The sequence below is a fragment of the Bufo bufo genome, chromosome 7, assembly GCF_905171765.1.
Source record: "Bufo bufo chromosome 7, aBufBuf1.1, whole genome shotgun sequence".
NCBI lineage: Eukaryota > Metazoa > Chordata > Amphibia > Anura > Bufonidae > Bufo > Bufo bufo.
The window spans coordinates 113,765,058-113,784,957 of NC_053395.1; the positions used below are offsets into that span (position 1 = coordinate 113,765,058).

General features: G+C 43.5%; 1 protein-coding gene across 2 annotated transcripts in view; it reads right to left on the reverse strand.

The window, feature by feature from the left end:
• The window catches only part of HIBCH (3-hydroxyisobutyryl-CoA hydrolase), a 516,160-nt gene that overhangs the window by 447,433 nt on the left and 48,827 nt on the right, over window positions 1–19,900 (reverse strand). For both annotated transcript variants that reach the window (XM_040440248.1, XM_040440247.1), the window contains exon 2: window positions 6,123–6,165. In XM_040440248.1, the coding sequence (XP_040296182.1) occupies window positions 6,123–6,165 (43 nt within the window). The remainder of the gene's footprint in view (window positions 1–6,122; window positions 6,166–19,900) is intronic.

Below are 19,900 nucleotides of genomic sequence, written 5' to 3' on the forward strand. Positions count from 1 at the left end.
CCCGATTGGTCCATTACTGCAGAGGGACCAATCGCAGCGCATCGGGGCAGGTAAGGGGGAGTTAGGGAGGGACTATGTGCTTCTCCTTCTCTGATCGCCCCAATTCCTGTCAGGGAAGCGATCAGAGAAGGAGATAGTGTGAAAATATTCCCGACCTATGACGAGTATACTCGTCATGGCGCACTGCTACTTAGCGCGCCATGATGAGTATACACGTCATGGCATTTAACTGTCACCATGTCTGCAGACATGGTGACAGCGCTGAGATCCCGGCTGTCGCACAAAGCCGGGCACCTTGGGTCAATGCCGAGGGGGGTCCTGTGACCCCCCCCCATGTCGGCGATCGCTGCAAACCGCAGGTCAATTCAGACCTGCGGTTTGTAGCGCTTTCTGCAGTTTCTGATCCCGCGGTCCCTGACCGCGGGGATCAGAAACTTTAGAATGTCTAAAATAAAGCTTTTTCACCCCCCCTGCACCCCTGAATGATATTATGTGGGCGGGTGGTGCAGGGGGGGTGTCGCAAGCGGTGCGGTAAGGTGCGGGAGGTGCGGCAGGTGGGATCGCGATCCCCCGCCCGCCTCCCCTTGAATGATCATTGGTGTCTAGTGGGTATACCAGGGTGCCAGCACATTGCTGGCACCCTGGTATAAACGGCTGACATCTGCGATGCAATGTCAGCCGTTTAACCCTTTCCATACAGCGGTCCGTACGGACCATTGTATGGAAAAGGTTAACAGCGCAGGGAGCTCCCTCCCTCTCTCATCGGGGGGCACCTGTGCCTTTGCAGCCCCCCGATGGGAGAGAGCCCCCAGAGAGCCCCCCTCAGCCCTGTGCTTACCCTTCCCAGTCTGCGCAGTTCTGACCAGTACTGAGCAGACGGGGAAGGTTCCCATGGCAACAGGACGCCTCTCAGGCGTCCTGCTGTCCATGGTGCTGAACAGATCTATGCTAAAAGCATAGATCTGTTCAGTGTAAGTAAAATACAGTACAGTACAAAATATATTGTACTGTACTGTATTATACAGACATCAGACCCACTGGATCTTCAAGAACCAAGTGGGTCTGGGTCAAAAAAAAAAAAGTTTAAAAAAGAAGTGAAAAAAGTAAAGTTTCAAAAAAACACATTTATCACTGAATAAAAATAAAAAAAATAAAATACACTACACATATTAGGTATCGCCGCGTCCGTAACGACCTGATCTATAAAACGGTCATGTTACTTTCCGCGCACGGTGAACGCCATAAAAATAAAAAAATAAAAACTATGAGGAAATTGAAATTTTGCCCACCTTACTTCCCAAAAAAGGTAATAAAAGTGATCAAAAAAGTCGCATGTACGCCAAAATAGTACCAATCAAACAGTCACCTCATCCCGCAAAAAATGAGCCCTTACATGAGACAATGGCCCAAAAATTAAAAAAAAACTATGGGTCTCAGACTATGGAGATACTAAAACAAAATGTTTCAAAAATGATATTGTGTAAAACCCTGATAAATTATAAAAAGGTAGACATATTAGGTATTGCCATGTCCGTAAGAACCTGATCTATAAAAAATAACACATGACCTAACCCCTCAGGTGAACACTGTAAAAAAAAATTAAATAAAAACGGTGTCAAAAAAGCTATTTTTTTGTTACCTTACATCACAAAAAGTGTAATAGCAAGCGATCAAAAAGTCATATGCACCCCAAAATAGTACCAATCTAACAGTCATCTCATCCCGCAAAAATGATACCCAACCTGAGACAATCGCCAAAAAACTGAAAAAACTATGGCTCTCAGACTATGGAGACACTAAAACATGTTTTTTTTTTGTGTCAAAAATGATATTATTGTGTAAAACCTAAATAAATAAAAAAGTATACATATTAGGTATCGTCACGTCCGTTAGAACCTGCTCTATAAAAATAGCACATGATCTAACCTGTCAGATGAACGTTGTAAATAATAAAAAATAAAAACAGTGCCAAAACAGCTATTTTTTGGCAAATTTTCAATTTTAATTCATTTTTTCCCATAACAAAGCAAGGGTTAACAGCCAAACAAAACTCAATATTTATTGCCCTGATTCTTTAGTTTATAGAAATGCCCCATATGTGGTCGTAAACTGCTGTATGGCCACACGGCATGGCGCAGAAGGAAAGGAGCGCCATATGGTTTTTGGAAGGCAGTTTTTGCTGGACTGGTTTTTTGACACCATGTCCCATTTGAAGCCCCCCCGATGCACCCCTAGAGTATAAACTCCAAAAAATGACCCCATTTTGGAAACTACACCCCTCAAGGTATTCAAAACTGATTTTACACACTTTGTTAACCCTTTAAGTGTTCCACAAGAGTTAATGGCAAATGGAGATGAAATTTCTGAATTTCTATTTTTTGTTACTTTGCCTCACAAAAAAGTGTAATATAGAGCAACCAAAAATCATATGTACCCTAAAATAGTACCAACAAAACTGCCACCTTATCCCGTAGTTTCCAAAATGGGGCCACTTTTTTGGAGTTTCTACTCTAGAGGTGCATCAGGGGGGCTTCAAATGGGACATGGTGTAAAAAAAAAAACAGTCCAGCAAAACCTGCCTTCCAAAAACCGTATGGCATTCCTTTCCTTCTGCGCCCTGCCGTGTGCCCGTACAGCGGTTTACGACCACATATGGGGTGCTTCTGTAAACTACAGAATCAGGGCCATAAATAATGTTTTGTTTGGCTGTTAACCCTTGCTTTGTAACTGGAAAAAAAATATTAAAATGGAAAATCTGCCAAAAATGTGAAATTTTGAAATTGTGTCTCTATTTTCCATTAAATCTTGTGCAACACCTAAAGGGTTAACAAAGTTTGTAAAATCAGTTTTGAATACCTTGAGGGTTGTAGTTTCTTAGATGGGGTCACTTTTATGTCGTTTCTACTCTAGGGGTGCATCAGGGGGGCTTCAAATGGGACATGGTGTAAAAAAAACAGTCCAGCAAAATTAGCCCTCCAAAAACCAAACGGCGCACCTTTCACTCTACGCCCCGCTGTGTGGCCATACAGTAGTTTACGGCCACATATGGGGTGTTTCTGTGAACAGCAGAGTCAGGGCAATAAAGATACAGTCTTGTTTGGCTGTTAACCCTTGCTTTGTTAGTGGAAAAAATGGGTTAAAATTGAAAATTAGGCAAAAAAATGAAATTCTCAAATTTCATCTCCAATTGCCAATAACTCTTGTGCAACACCTAAAGGGTTAATGACGTATGTAAAATCAGTTTAGAATACCTTGAGGGGTGTAGTTTCTTAGATGGGGTCACTTTTAGGGAGTTTCTACTCTAGGGGTGCATCAGGGGGCTTCAAATAGGACTTGGTGTAAATAAACCAGTCCATAAAAATCAGCCTTCCAAAAACCAAACAGCGCACCTTTCACTCTACGCCCCGCTGTGTGGCCATACAGTAGTTTACGGCCACATATTGGGTGTTTCTGTAAACGGCAGAGTCAGGGCAATAAAGATACAGTCTTGTTTGGCTGTTAACTCTTGCTTTGTTAGTGGAAAAAATGGGTTAAAATGAAAAATTAGACAAAAAAAATGAAATTCTCAAATTTCCTCCCCATTTGCCAATAACTCTTGTGCAACACCTAAAGGGTTAACAATGTATGCAAAATCTGTTTTGAATACCTTGAGGGGTGTAGTTTCTTAGATGGGGTCATTTTTGGGTGGTTTCTATTATGTAAGCCTCGCAAAGTGACTTCAGACCTGAACGGGTCCCTAAAAATTCTGTAAATTTCGGAAAAATTTCAAGATTTGCTTCTAAACTTCTAAGCCTTATAACATCCCCAAAAAATAAAAATATCATTCCCAAAATAATTCAAGCATGAAGTAGACATATGGGGAATGTAAAGTCATCACAATTTTTTGGGGTATTACTATGTATTACAGAAGTAGAGAAACAAACTTTGAAATTTGCAAATTTTTCCAAATTTTTGGTAAATTAGGTATTTTTTTGTGCAAAAAAAATAATTTTTTTGACTTCATTTTACCAGTGCCATGAAGTACAATATGTGACGAAAAAACAATCTCAGAATGGCCTGGATAAGTCAAAGCGTTTTAAAGTTATTAGCACTTAAAGTGACACTGGTCAGATTTCCAAAAAATGGCCTGGTCCTTAAGGTGAAAATGAGCCCGGTCCTTAAGGTGTTAAGGCGAGTTACATTTTAATTTTTTTATTTTTTTTTTAACCCCTCCAGCCTTGTTGTACTATGCATTCTGTATTCAGAATGCTATTATTTTCCCTTATAACCATGTTAAAAAGGGAAAATAATACAATCTACACAAACTTGAACCCAAACCTGAACTTCTGTGAAGAAGTTCGGGTCTGGGTACCACATTCAGTTTTTTATCACGCGCGTGCAAAACACATTGCACCCGCGCAATAAAAACGGAACACAATCGCAGTCAAAACTGACTGCCATTGCGTACCTACTCACGCGGGTTGGCCGCAACGCATCCGGACACGCTTGTGTGAAAAAGGCCTTAGGACGAGCATTCTCGTCCTGGGTCCTTAACGTGTTAAAACAAAAGAAAAAGTCAAGGTCAGTTTTACCGCATAGTGAACACCGTAAAAAAAAAATCCTGACCCATTAATTTCAGTGGGTCTGTGTACATGAGCATAGTTTTTCATGTGTTCTAACTATATTGCACATTTTTCACAGAGCTCTGACTCCATAGAAGTGAATGGGGCTTGTATGAAAAACAAAAGGCATCCGGATGCAATGCGTTTTTCACTGATGGCTAGTGGGAGATGTTCAGTAGATTGTTATTCTTTAGTCTTTTATGCAATGCGGATGCAATCCGGACAGAAGAAATGCACACACTGAACGCAATCACAGACAAAATTCAGTGAACTTGCGTGCAAAACCATCAGTTTTTTCCTGAATAGATCCTGACACAATGTGTGAGGAAGTGGCTTTAGAGTCCTTTTACACAGACCAATGATCTGGTAGATTATTAAGAACTAAGCAGACATTCCTGAAAACTGACTGATGATCAGCGGAGATGAGGGTGGCATTTACATGCAGCAATCACCTCTACTTTATGGGGACAAGCAATCAATATAACAATTGCTTGGCCCCATAGAAAATCATTATTCCTGGGCATCAGTTGTTTAGACCGGACAATCTGCTGCACGGGAATGCAGATTTTTGGTGCGGGTAGAACACAATCACCTGATGACTGAGCATTTGCTTGTTCATTGGGTGATTGTCTGCATCTTTTACACATAGATTATCGGAAACAATCATTTATAAAAACAAACACTCATCCCTGCTAATCTGCCAGGGCATTGGTCTGTGTAAAAAGACCTTTAGTCTTGGATCCAGTGCTGCATAGACTTCTGTTCAGATTAGTAACAGAATATATCCGCAAAACAAGTAAGCAGGAAGTCAATATAAAAAAAAGATCACATCAGGAGCTGATGGTTCTACAATAGATGTATGGACCAATGTAGTAAAGTTAAATCCTTGTTTGGTTATTATGCATAGAAAGTGTTCTGTGAATTCCACAGAAATCAATGTAGCAGTCGATAGACATGCCCACTGCCACTCCATTAAGAGAAGGAACTCAGGGACCCCTTGTGCTCAGGATCCTTGGGGGTCCCAACAGTCAGACCCACAGCAATCTTATTTTTATCAACTATCCTGTAGATAAATAATAAATACTTTGTGTGGGGAAAAATCTTAGGGATACATTCACATCAAGGTTTTTGAAATCCGGCAGGCTGGTACGGAAGAGAAAACAGCCTGCCAGAGTTCACCATATCCGGGATAGCCAGATAATGCCCGGAACCGCTGGATCCACAATGACAACAACAGGATCAGATGGGGATCCGCCAACTTTTGGCCAGACAGTCCTGGCATGACTTTTGTACTGCCAAAAGCCGGTATTATGCCGGAAAGTGGTCAGATCCCTATCAGATCCCAGTGTAGTTGATTGGAATCCAGCGTTTCACTACATTCACCAGCTATGCCCGAAGACGGTGAACTCCGGTAGGTTGTTCCTCTACTGGATCAAACTGCTGGATTTCAAAGCGCTAATGTGAATATAGGGTAAATGTGATGATCATAATAAACATAAAATTTATTTGACACGTACTCACCAAATGATGAAAAATTATTTGCAATCTGTTACTGGTCATCGACCTAAAAAAACATAAATCTAATTAGATATATTTCATAATAGAAACAAGAAACATTAATAAAAATAATAAAAGACCTCTCAGAACCTGGCAGAGCTACAAAACGTAGTAATGCTGTAAACTTGGACCTTCTGACTCAGGAACTTCAGCTCTCAGTAAGTATATCAGTTAAATTATACAGAAGAAGCATGGATGACAAATACGCCTTCTAGGAGCCATAATTTTTTTATTTTTCTGTTCACATTGCCGTATGAGGGCTTATTTATTGTGGACAAGTTATACTTTCTAATAGTACCATTTACTATAGCATACGATCTAGTGTGAAACTTGAAAAAAATAAATAAATATGAATTCCGCAATAGTTTTATGCGATGGCATGTTAATTTCATTCTGTAGGTCAGTACAATTATAGTAATACAACATTTTCATTGTTTTCTTTTGTTTCTTTATCACTTTCAAAGAAATAAAAACTGAAAAAAAATCTTCTCTGTATCACCCATATTCTGACCCATTACTTTTTTTTATATTTATGGGGCTGAGTAAGGGTTCATCTTAACCGCCTCCGGACCGCCTAACGCAGGATCGCGTTCCGGAGGCGGCAGCTCAGCACACAGTCACGCATATATGCGTCATCTCGCGAAACGCGAGATTTCCTGTGAACGCGCGCGTTCACAGGATCGGAAGGTAAGCGAGTGAATCTCCAGCCTGCCAGCGGCGATCGTTCGCTGGCAGGCTGGAGATGTGATTTTTTTTAACCCCTAACAGGTATATTAGACGCCGTTTTGATAACAGCGTCTAATATACCTGCTACCTGGTCCTCTGGTGGTCCCTTTTGCTTGGATCGACCACCAGAGGACACAGGCAGCTCAGTAATAAGTAGCACCAAACACCACTACACTACACCCCCCCCTGTCACTTATTAACCCCTTATTAACCCCATGATCACCCCATATAGACTCCCTGATCACCCCCGTGTCATTGATCACCCCCCTGTCATTGATCACCCCCTTGTAAGGCTCCATTCAGACGTCCGTATGTTTTTTACGGATCCACGGATCGGGTCCGCAAAACACATACGGACGTCTGAATGGAGCGTTACAGGGGGTGATCACCCCATATAGACTCCCTGATCACCCCCCTGTAAGGCTCCATTCAGACGTCCGTATGTTTTTTACGGATCCACGGATACATGGATCGGATCCGCAAAACACATACGGACATCTGAATGGAGCCTTACAGGGGGGTGATCAATGACAGGGGGGTGATCACCCCATATAGACTCCCTGATCACCCCCCTGTCATTGATAACCCCCCCTGTAAGGCTCCATTCAGACATTTTTTTGGCCCAAGTTAGCGGAAATTTATTTTTTTTTTTCTTACAAAGTCTCATATTCCACTAACTTGAGTCAAAAAATAAAATCTCACATGAACTCACCATACCCCTCACGGAATCCAAATGCGTAAAATTTTTTAGAAATTTATATTCCAGACTTCTTCTCACGCTTTAGGGCCCCTAAAATGCCAGGGCAGTATAAATACCCCACATTTGACCCCATTTCGGAAAGAAGACACCCAAGGTATTCCGTGAGGGGCATATTGAGTCCATGAAAGATTGAAATTTTTGTCCCAAGTTAACGGAAAGGGAGACTTTGTGAGAAAAAAAAATAAAAAAATCAATTTCCGCTAACTTGTGGCAAAAAATAATAATTTCTATGAACTCGCCATGCCCCTTATTGAATATCTTGGGGTGTCTTCTTTCCAAAATGGGGTCACATGTGAGGTATTTATACTGCCCTGGCATTTTAGGGGCCCTAAAGCGTGAGAAGAAGTCTGGGATCCAAATGTCTAAAAATGCCCTCATAAAAGGAATTTGGGCCCCTTTGCGCATCTAGGCTGCAAAAAAGTGTCACACATGTGGTATCGCCGTACTCAGGAGAAGTTGGGCAATGTGTTTTGGGGTGTCATTTTACATATGCCCATGCTAGGTGAGATAAATATCTTGGTCAAATGCCAATTTTGTATAAAAAAAAATATATATATATATATATATATATATATATATATATATATATATATATATATATATATATATATATATATATATGGGAAAAGTTGTCTTTTGCCAAGATATTTCTCTCACCCAGCATGGGTATATGTAAAATGACACCCCAAAACACATTGCCCAACTTCTCCTGAGTACGGCGATACCACATGTGTGACACTTTTTTGCAGCCTAGGTGGGCAAAGGGGCCCAGATTCCAAAGAGCACCTTTAGGATTTCACAGGTCATTTTTTTTTTTTTTTACACATTTTGATTTCAAAATACTTCCCACACATTAGGGCCCCTAAATGGCCAGGGCAGTATAACTGCCCCACAAGTGACCCCATTTTGGAAAGAAGACACCAAGGTATTCCGTGAGGGGCATGGCGAGTTCCTAGAATTTTTTATTTTTTGTCACAAGTTAGTGGAATATGAGACTTTGTAAGAAAAAAAAAGAAATCAAAATAATCATTTTCCGCTAACTTGTGACAAAAAATAAAAAATTCTATGAACTCACTATGCCCATCAGCGAATACCTTAGGGTGTCTACTTTCCGAAATGGGGTCATTTGTGGGGTGTTTGTACTGTCTGGGCATTGTAGAACCTCAGGAAACATGACAGGTGCTCAGAAAGTCAGAGCTGCTTCAAAAAGCGGAAATTCACATTTTTGTACCATAGTTTGTAAACGCTATAACTTTTACCATTTTTTTTTTTACCCAAACATTTTTTTTTTTATCAAAGACATGTAGAACAATAAATTTTGAGAAAAATTTATATATGGATGTTGTTTTTTAAAAAAAATTTACAACTGAAAGTGAAAAATGTCATTTTTTGCAAAAATTTCGTTAAATTTCGATTAATAACAAAAAAAGTAAAAATGTCAGCAGCAATGAAATACCACCAAATGAAAGCTCTATTAGTGAGAAGAAAAGGAGGTAAAATTAATTTGGGTGGTAAGCTGCATGACCGAGCAATAGACGGTGAAAGTAGTGTAGTGCAGAATTGTAAAAAGATGCCTGGTCATTAAGGGTGTTTAAGCTAGGGGGGGCTGAGGTGGTTAAGCAGGGCCATGTGTAGTTTTCATTGATACCATTTTGGCATATAACTAACGTTTTGAAAATTTTTGTGAGATGAAGCTACCAAGAAAACAGCGAATTGGCAATTTTGAAGTTTTGATCCATTATGCCGTTCACCATACGAGATAAAGACTTTCACATTTTAATAGTGCAGCATTTTTAGGACTAGCTAATAATACTAATAAATAATTATTATTATTATAATATATATATATATATATATATATATATATATATATATATATATATATATATATATATATATATATATATATACACACACACACACACACACACATACATACATACATACACACATATACATATACATACACACACACACACACACACACACTGCTCAAAAAAATAAAGGGAACACACAAATAACACATCCTAGATCTGAATTAATTAAATATTCTTCTGAAATACTTTGTTCTTTACATAGTTGAATGTGCTGACAACAAAATCACACAAAAAAAAAATATATGGAAATCAAATTTTTTAACCCATGGAGGTCTGGATTTGGAGTCACCCTCAAAATTAAAGTGGAAAAACACACTATAGGCTGATCCAACTTTGATGTAATGTCCTTAAAACAAGTCAAAATGAGGCTCAGTAGTGTGTGTGGCCTCCACGTGCCTGTATGACCTCCCTACAACGCCTGTGCATGCTCCTGATGAGGTGGCAGACGGTCTCCTGAGGGATCTCCTCCCAGACCTGGACTAAAGCATCTGCCAACTCCTGGACAGTCTGTGGTGCAACGTGACGTTGGTGCATAGAGCGAGACGTGATGTCCCAGATGTGCTCAATTGGATTCAGGTCTGGGGAACGGGCGGGCCAGTCCATAGCATTAATGCCTTCGTCCTGCAGGAACTGCTGACACACTCCAGCCACATGAGGTCTAGCATTGTCTTGCATTAGGAGGAACCCAGGGCCAACCGCACCAGCATATGGTCTCACAAGGGGTCTGAGGATCTCATCTTGGTACCTAATGGCAGTCAGGCTACCTCTGGCGAGCACATGGAGGGCTGTGCGGCCCTCCAAAGAAATGCCACCCCACACCATTACTGACCCAATGCCAAACCGGTCATGTTGGAGGATGTTGCAGGCAGCAGAACGTTCTCCACGGCGTCTCCAGACTCTGTCACGTCTGTCACATGTGCTCAGTGTGAACCTGCTTTCATCTGTGAAGAGCACAGGGCGCCAGTGGAGAATTTGCCAATCTTGGTGTTTTCTGGCAAATGCCAAACGTCCTGCACGGTGTTGGGCTGTAAGCACAACCCCCACCTGTGGACGTCGGACCCTCATATCACCCTCATGGAGTCTGTTTCTGACCGTTTGAGCAGACACATGCACATTTGTGGTCTGCTGGAGGTCATTTTGCAGGGCTCTGGCAGTGCTCCTCCTGTTCCTCCTTGCACAAAGGCGGAGGTAGCGGTCCTGCTGCTGGGTTGTTGCCCTCCTACGGCCTCCTCCACGTCTCCTGATGTACTGGCCTGTCTCCTGGTAGCACCTCCATGCTCTGGACACTACGCTGACAGACACAGCAAACCTTCTTGCCACAGCTCGCATTGATGTGCCATCCTGGATAAGCTGCACTACCTTAACCACATTTTGTGGGTTGTAGACTCCGTCTCATGCAACCACTAGAGTGAAAGCACCGGCAGCATTCAAAAGTAACCAAAACATCAGCCAGGAAGCATAGGAACTGAGAAATGGTGTGTGGTCACCACCTGCAGAACTACTCCTTTATTGGGGGTGTCTTGCTAATTGCCTATAATTTCCACCTGTTGTCTATCCCATTTGCACAACAGCATGTGAAATTGATTGTCACTCAGTGTTGCTTCCTAAGTGGACAGTTTGATTTCACAGAAGTGTGATTGACTTGGAGTTACATTGTGTTGTTTAAGTGTTCCCTTTATTTTTTTGAGCAGTGTATATATAGCGATATATCCAAAAAAGGCCAAGGCAGCACTCAAATATCCGTGAAAAAAAGGGTACTTTATTCACCCATGTGGTAACAGCAATGTTTCAGCTCACTCCATGGAGCCTTTGTCAAGCCATAATACCTAGTGCAAAGTCAAGTGCTTATATAGCATACATAATTAACAAAGTGATTACATGATTATACATCAATATCTATAAAAACAGTGTTAAAAACGATATACAGGAGGATGTGCATAATTATATCTCACTAAAAACAGACAATGAGTCATAAAGTGCTATGTGCCAATGATGTGTCCATAAAGTCATATGATTACAGTGCATAACATCATTACTCAATATCGCAAATCAGGTGTACATAATCGTGTTAATTAAAAACAAATAATTCATTCAATCGAAGGTTCTCACATGTAGCTTGAGACGGCAGGACCTTGTCGGCGTCCGAGATTGCGTAGTGCGCAGGCGTGAAGTGCTCCTCATCCCACGAGACTATCTATCACATAGAAGACACATCCAAGATGGCGACCTCGCACCGAGCATCAACTGAGCATGCTCCTTCCCAAAGTAAGGTGGAAACAGTCTGTCGATCACATGACGGAGTCACATGACCGCCATTCATACCAGCGGACAATCCTACTATACCATTTCTTTAGTAATTACTCAAAAAGGTGGGAGTCAAACAATGCAAGTTGGGCTAGTGGCATCCCGCCATTGTCACCCTTACAAACATACTCCCATACCATCATGTATCAATAGTTGTATATCTAATGGTCCACCTGTCATAGGCAGTCACACTTTCTCTCAGGAAGCATGGAGTCTCCGCCAGGGGTCACCCGTTCGGAGGCAGCATGCCCAAATGGGATCCAAGGACGCAGCCGTCACCAAGAAGAGACTCTGCATCCCGGTCCCCATCCTGAAATGCCATCCAATCATACGCAGACTGTATAATACCCTAGGGATCCAATACGCACAGATACATGACCTCCAACAAGTGACAATCTGCACTGTGCCAAAGGTCCCATAGTGTTGGAAGGATTGTTGCAAGGTCAAATCTTGTCTGTGTCGTCATATGTCTCAATGTGATTACATGCATACATTGTACACAAATATAAATAAAATAAAAATTCACATATCCATAACCGCCAGTATGGTCCTGCTGTCTTGTAGCTTCCAAGGAGGTAATTCATTGTTGAAAAGGTTTGTATATCCATCTATATAAAAAATAATAAATAAAACATGAATCAATTAATGGAATAGATCCAATGGCTGCATATGTATAAAACCTATACGAGTGAGGAAAGCAGAGTTCATCAGAACCATGGAAGGGAAAGGAGAGAAAAAGAAACCGAAGTGAGGGAGAAGGGAAAAGGGAAAAGGAAAAACAGGAAAAAAAACTGCAACAGTGAGGGATCTTCATATGACCCTGAATTCCACATTGAGGCCTCTGGGCTTGAGAGTTTGTAACTCAAAAGATCCTCCTGGAGCTCACTTCTGATTTTCTCTTTTGCACATAAATGGTTAAACTATATTCCTTAGTAAAAATGACCAGTCCACACCACACCATGTGGGTCTTTATTTATGAGGGCCCTCCTGAGCAAAGATTAGTAAATGTGGCCGGGTGGCCCCAGGCCACAGTTCAGCGGACAGAGAGAATCCAATGCCTTATGTCTCCCGTCTCTATAATAATCCCCCACTAATGGGGTTATTTAAATTACTGGTGGATTAGAGAGACGAGAGACATAAGGGCTTCTCTCTGTCTGCATAACTGTGGGCTGGGGCCACATTTACTCATCTTTGCTCAGGGGGGCCCTCATGGTGTGGGGTGGACTGGTCATTTTCACTAAGGAATACAGTTTAACCATTTATGTGCAAAAGAGAAAAGAAGAAGTCAGCTCCAATCAGATATCTGCACATAGACCAAGACTCTTGGTCTATGTGCAGATATCTGATTGGAGCTGACTTCTTTTCCCTTTTGCACATAAATGGTTAAACTATATTCTTTAGTGAAAATGACCACTCCACACCATGAGGGCCCCCCTGCCCTGAGCAAAGATTAGTAAATGTGGCCGGGTGGCCCCAGTTCAGCAGCAGACAGAGAGAACCCAACCCCTTATGTCTCCAGGGGCTGGGGCCGTCTCTATAATAATCCCCCACTAATTTATGAATGGGGTAAGGGTTAATTAATAATTCTGTGACCTGACCAACTGACCGGTCCAAATTTCTAATATAAATAAAGTCAATATGCGTGCAGCTCTAGCCTCTACATACCTCCTCCTCCTGGCACGGCAGTGGCAGGTCTGCCTGTGTAAGGTGAGTGAGTCACTGGTGGTCACGTGAGTCCGTGACTGACCACCCAATCCCTTTAGCTCCAGAGGCGGAGACTTAGTCCCTGCTGCTGGCAGCTCCGCCGCGGCGCCACTCACCACACACCACCTTTACCAACCACGTGACGACGCCGACGACGTGCTTGCTTGTAAGTTGTTCTGAAGAAGACTGCATAGTGAATCGTGAAACAGAGCTCCCTTGGGCCCCCAGGAGCAACTGGGCCTGGAGCAGCTGCCCCTTTTTCCCTGCGGCAAAGACGGCCCTGATTATAACTTACTTAACCTCTTGCAAAAGTGGCTACAGCCTGACATGCTGAGCCCCACTGCTATGCTGGACCGTCTGTTGGCTGATATGTTCTAGAGGGCTTTGCCATCCCCTCTCTAGCAATGGATCGGCCAGGTCATACTCTCGAGATAGCGCTCCACCAGGTTGACTATGAGGCTACCAAAAATCTACAGGGGGGTTCTTTTGGGAGGAGGTACTCAAATCCCATAACTCTCCACCCCAGACCCGGCGATTTGTGTCCACCAAACCTGCCCGGGATGTACTCCATGTGGACCCAGCTCCGATAGTCTGCTGGCGGTGTCGGGAGCCTGGCCATGTACGAGCTGACTGTCCACATCAGGTGGAACCCATGGACACGAACTATAGCTTCCATCAGTCGCTATATAATAGGAAGCTGTGTGCAGTGGGTTTCCCCCGGAGACTCTGAATCACCTGTGCCAGGTGGAGGTGGGAGACACTCCAGCAGAGGCTCTGTCGGACTCAGGGAGTCTGGTGACCCTGTTAAGGACTCGCCTGGTACGGTCTACTGAGTATACTGGCCGGAAAGTCAGGGCTATGTGTATTCATGGAGAATTGGAAGACTACCCCACTGCTATGGTGTCTCTATCCATGGTTGCCAGCAGGTGAACCCACGAGGTGGCAGTCACCACCAATCTACACTACGAACTTATACAGTCCTGATCAAAAGTTTAAGACCACTTGAAAAATGGCAAAAAATCATATTTAGCATGGTTGGATCTTAACAAGGTTCCAAGTAGAGCTTCAACATGCAACAATATGAAATGGGAGTGAGAAAACATTTTTTGAGCATTCAATTTAATGAAAAACAACAAACAAACAGAAACCGGCTGTTTTTCAGCTGATCAAAAGTTTAGGACCACATGCCTTTAAAAGGCCAAATCTGTGCAAAGATGTGGATTCATTGTCATTTTCTGTCAGGTAGTCACACCTTGTGATGGCAAAGGCAAAAAACTCTCCCTTTTTGAACGTGGTCGGGTTGTTTAACCGCATAACCAGGGTCTCTCACAGCGCGCCATCGCTGCTGAGGTGGGACGCAGTAAGACAGTGATTTGGAATTTCTTAAATGATCCTGAGGGTTATGGAACAAAAAAGTCAAGTGGAAGACCCCAAAAAATTTCATCAGCACTGAGCTGGAGGATACAATTGGCTGTCCGTCAAGACACTGGACGATCCTCGACCCAAATTAAGGCCCTTACTGGTGCTGACTGCAGCCCCATAACCATCAGACGGCATCTGAGACTGAAGGGCTTCAAAAACAAAAAATGTCTTCAAAGACCTCGTCTCCTTGAACGCCACAGAACTGCTCGTTTGGACTTTGAATGTCCCATGTTTGGTGCTCTCTTGCAAAGGTGGAAGAAAGTTTTATTCTCTGATGAGAATTTTTTTTAACCTTGATGGTCCTGATGGTTTCCAACGTTACTGGCATGACAAGCAGATCCCACCTGAGATGTTTTCTACGCGCCACAGTGCCATAACGCGCCATAATGGTCTGGGGTGCTTTTTCCTTCAGTGGAACAATGGAGCTTCAGGAAGTGCAGGGGCTTCAAACGGCCGCTGGCTATGTCCAGATGTTGCAGAGAGCATTCCTCATGACTGAGGGTCCTCGTCTGTGTGGTAACGACTGGGTTTTTCAACAAGGGACTTCTTCCAGGAGAATAACAACACAATTTTGGCCCATCCTGCGTGTTCCCCGGATCTAAATCCAATTGAGAACCTTTGGGGATGGATGGCAAGGGAAGTTTACAAAAATGGACAACAGTTCCAGACAGTAGATGGCCTTCGTGCGGCCGTCTTCACCACTTGGAGAAATGTTCCCACTCACCTCATAGAAAAGCTTGCATCAAGCATGCCGAAATGAATTTTTGAAGTAATAAACAATAACGGCGGAGCTACTCATTACTGAGTTCATGTTTGGAAGTTGGATTTCTGTTTGGGGGGGGGGGGGGGGGGGCTCGTTTTTTTTGGAGGTGTGGTCCTAAACTTTTGATCAGCTGAAAAACAGCCTGTTTCTGTTTATTCGTTGTTTTCATTATATTGAAAGCTCAAAAAATGTTTTGTCTCACTCCCATTTCTTCTTGTTGCATGTTGAAGCTCTACTTGGAACTTTGTTAAGATCCAGCCATGCTAAATATGATACCCACGAGCATGGGTAACCCTAGCAAAGTGGCCTGGCTCAGGGGGTAAGGGGGGGGGGGGGGATGACCAGAACCCTGGGAACCTGAGTCCAAAGGGCCATCGGTATGGGTGGACGCCACTCAGGTGGAAGAGGGGAGACAACCCCGCTAAGTGTGATGGAGGGAGACATGGAGGACTTGCTGTCGGGTCCTCAGCTGGCAGACCTCAATGTCTCCGGGGATAATTTTGGTACCGCCCAACACCGGGACCCAACCCTATCCCGAGCATGGGAAAGAAATAATTACTCTTACCGGTAATTGATTTTTCCGATAGCCTCCACAACGGCACTTATTGGAGGGATGTCCCCGCCCCGGACAGGAAACGACGACGTAGAAGCAGAAGATTTAAGAACCTCCTCCCCCTTACCTAGTCAGTCAATAAGAGAGGACACAGAAGTGATGCCAAAAAAATAAATCATATGTATTAATAACCAAGGACAATTACATCATTAGAAAGAAAAAAAGTCTTTAGCAGAACTTATATCCATGTAACAATATATCAGGGAGGGAATCCCAGTGCCGTTGTGGAGGCTATTGGAAAAATCAATTACCAGTAAGAGTAATTATTTATTTAACGCCTCCACAACGGCACTTATTGGAGGATTAACAGAGTAATAGGATTAGGGAGAGACAGCAGCAGAAAGTACCCTGCGCCCAAATGATAAGTGCTGGTTCTTAAGGATATCCATCCTATAGTGATTGAAAAAAGTCATAGGATTGGCCCAAGTTGCGGCTCTACATATCTGTTCTAATGATACTGATGCTGCCTCAGCCCATGAGGATGACACTGCTCTGGTGGAGTGAGCCCTTAGCCCAACCGGGGGCTGGAGGTCTTTCTGGTCCCTTGGTACTGTAAGAACAGTTGGTCCGAGTGCCTGAAGTTCTGTTGAGGTAGCAGATTACAACCCTTCTTACATCCAAGTTGTTGTATTTCTTCTCTTTTTCCGAGGTTGGTGAAGGACAGAACGAGGGCAGCGAAATTTCTTGTTCGCAGTGAAATCTAGACACTACCTTAGGTATGAAGGCTGGGCAATGTTTCAGAATTATGCGGTCATCGAGGATTGTTAGATAAGGAGGCTTATATGAAAAGGCTTGGATCTCCCCGACTCTTCTAGCAGTTGTAATGGCCGTAAGGAACACTGTCTTCAACGTAAGAAGTCTCAGGGATATTTCTTCTATTGGTTCAAACAAAGGAGACATTAGGACAGACAGCACTAAGTTAAGGTCCCAGGGAGCAATGGTAGGACAGGCTACAGGAGTCTCTCATAGAGCCTTTAAGAAAACGCTTTATTAAAGAGGATTCTGACAACTTGACGTCCAAAAACGCACTTAGGGCTGATACCTGCACTCTAAGGGTTGCTGGTCTGAGGCCTTTGTCAAGTCCGGCTTGAAGGAACTGCAGAATTTGAGGAATGTCTGGCAAAATCACGTCACACGAGAATTTTTTAAAGGCTTTCCATGTTCGTTGATAAATTCTGGATGTTATGGGTTTTCGCCTGAGCATGAGAGTGGAGATAACTGAATCCGAGTGTCCCTTCTTTTTTAAAGGTGCTGCGCTCAGTCTCCAGGCCGTCAGGTGATTTACTGGGCCTTGATGAAGGAGATCCGGTACGGATGGGAGGACCCAGGATTCCCCTGCTGAAAGATGAAGTAGCAAGGGGAACCAGGATCTTCTCGGCCAGTGAGGGGCTATAAAGATTACCTTGGCCTTTTCTTCCTGTACCTTTATCAGGGTCTTTGATATTAGGCTGAAGGGAGGAAAGGCATAAAGAAGGCAGTTTGGCCATGGTCGGGATAGGGCATCTATCCCTAGTGGCTGGTCCCTTTGGGAGAGGGAACAGAACTGTTTGGTCTGTTTGTTGGACTTTGTCGCAAACAGATCTATTTTTGGAGTCCCCCACTTGAGACACAATTGATGAAATATTTGCAGATTTAGGGACCACTCTCCTTTCAGAGTCTGACGGCTGAGGAAGTCGGCCAAACTATTTTCTTCTCCTCTGACATGTAAGGCTGTAAGGGAAATTAGGTTGCTCTCTGCCCAGGAGAAGATCTTGTCGCTTACGGCTGCTAGGGAGCGACTCCTAGTGCCTCCCTGTTTGTTTAAATAGGCGACCGTAGTAGTATTGTCTGAGAAGATTTTTATACTTTTTGGTGATGTAGGCGTAAAGAGAGCGACCATGACGTTGTATACCGCTGAGAGTTCCCTTAAGTTGGAGGAGGCTTGTAGTAGATCCGCTCCCCAAGTGCCTTGGACCACTCTTCCGCCTGAGTGACCCCCCCAGCCATTTGATCTCCTTGTGTCCAGGAAACACCTGTCTGAAGGTGTTTTCTGATTCTCCATCACATAAGAGATATTTTTACCGACTTCGGAATCATCACGCGCTTTTCCAGGGCCGAGGAGGTGCCATCCCAGGAAGATAGGAGGAACGCCTGAAGTGGTCTTGTGTGGTGTTGGGCCCACCTTACTGACTGGATCGTTGACGTAAGGATACCTAGAATGGTCATGAGGTTCCTTGCCGTTGTGGATCTTTGACTGCAGAATAGCGAGACTTTTTTCTGGAGCTCGATCTGTTTGTTCTGTGGAAGAAAAGACATTAAATCGATGGGAATCTAAGGTTACCCCTAAAAAGGTCTTCCTTTGCGCCGGATTTAAGTCTAGACTTTTTGAAATTTATTATCCACCCTAGGGTGGTAAAAAATTTCTGAACGTCTGCTAGGTGGGACAGAAGGGTCTCTGCACAGGGAGCAACTACCAGAAAGTCGTCCAGGTAAGGTATAATTTGAATGCCTCTTAGGTAAAGGGCTTTGACGACCTCTGCCATGATCTTTGAAAACACCCTTGGGGCTGAGGAGAGCCCGAAGGGGAGGGCTATGAACTGAAAGTGACAGAGCCGGTTTTTTATATAGATAGCAATTCTTAAATACTTTTGATGGGCCATAACAATCGGGACGTGGTAATAGGCGTCCTGAAGGTCCATGGTCGCCATGAAGCAGTCTTGAGGGAGGACATTTATGGTGGATCTCACTGACTCCATCTTGAAGCGCTTGTAAACTATAAACTTGTTTTGGCCTTTTAAGTTTATAATTAGTCGATAGGTCTTGTTGGGTTTTTGGATTAAGAAGACAGGGGAGTAAAACCCTTTGCCCTGTTCTTCCGCAGGAACCTGACGAATTACTCCTTTCTGAATCAGTGACATAATTACTGACTCTAGGCAAGATAGTTTTTCTCGATGAGGCAGAATTTTGTTAATCATGAAATGATCTGTTGGTATTGACAGAAACTCTAACCTTAGGCCATGACTTAGGATGCCTACCACCCAGGGAGATGCTCCTATATTTTCCCAGACGGCAGCAAAGTGGATTAGTCTGCCCCCCACTTGACGTCCAGAGTCATTGTTTTGAGGATGAAGCATTTTCGGGGTTAAAGAGAAACCCTCTACCCCTACCTTTGGAGGGCTGCCATCTCTTCGAACTCTCTTTTTTCTTAGGATCCCCTTTGGGCTTTCTTTGATTTCGAAAGGAACGCCTCTGATCAAAATAGCGGTTCTCCATAGGGAAGCCCTTCTTTTTGTCCGCAGCTTTATCCAGAATATCGTCTAAGGTGGAACCAAATAATCTATCGCCTTCACACGGGATGGAGCATAGGCGATTCTTTGAGCTCGCGTCCCCTGACCAGGTGCAGAGCCAGACAGCTCTTCTTGTGACATTTGATAAGGCTGCTGACCTGGCAGAGAGTTTCACTAAGTCTGCAGAGGCATCAGCAAGAAAATTAGACACCTTCTTGAGAGCTGGTAGGGAAGCCAGGATTTCATCTCGCGGGGTACCCGCCGCCAGGTGACCTTCTAGCTGGTTCAGCCAAACTGAGAGTGTTCT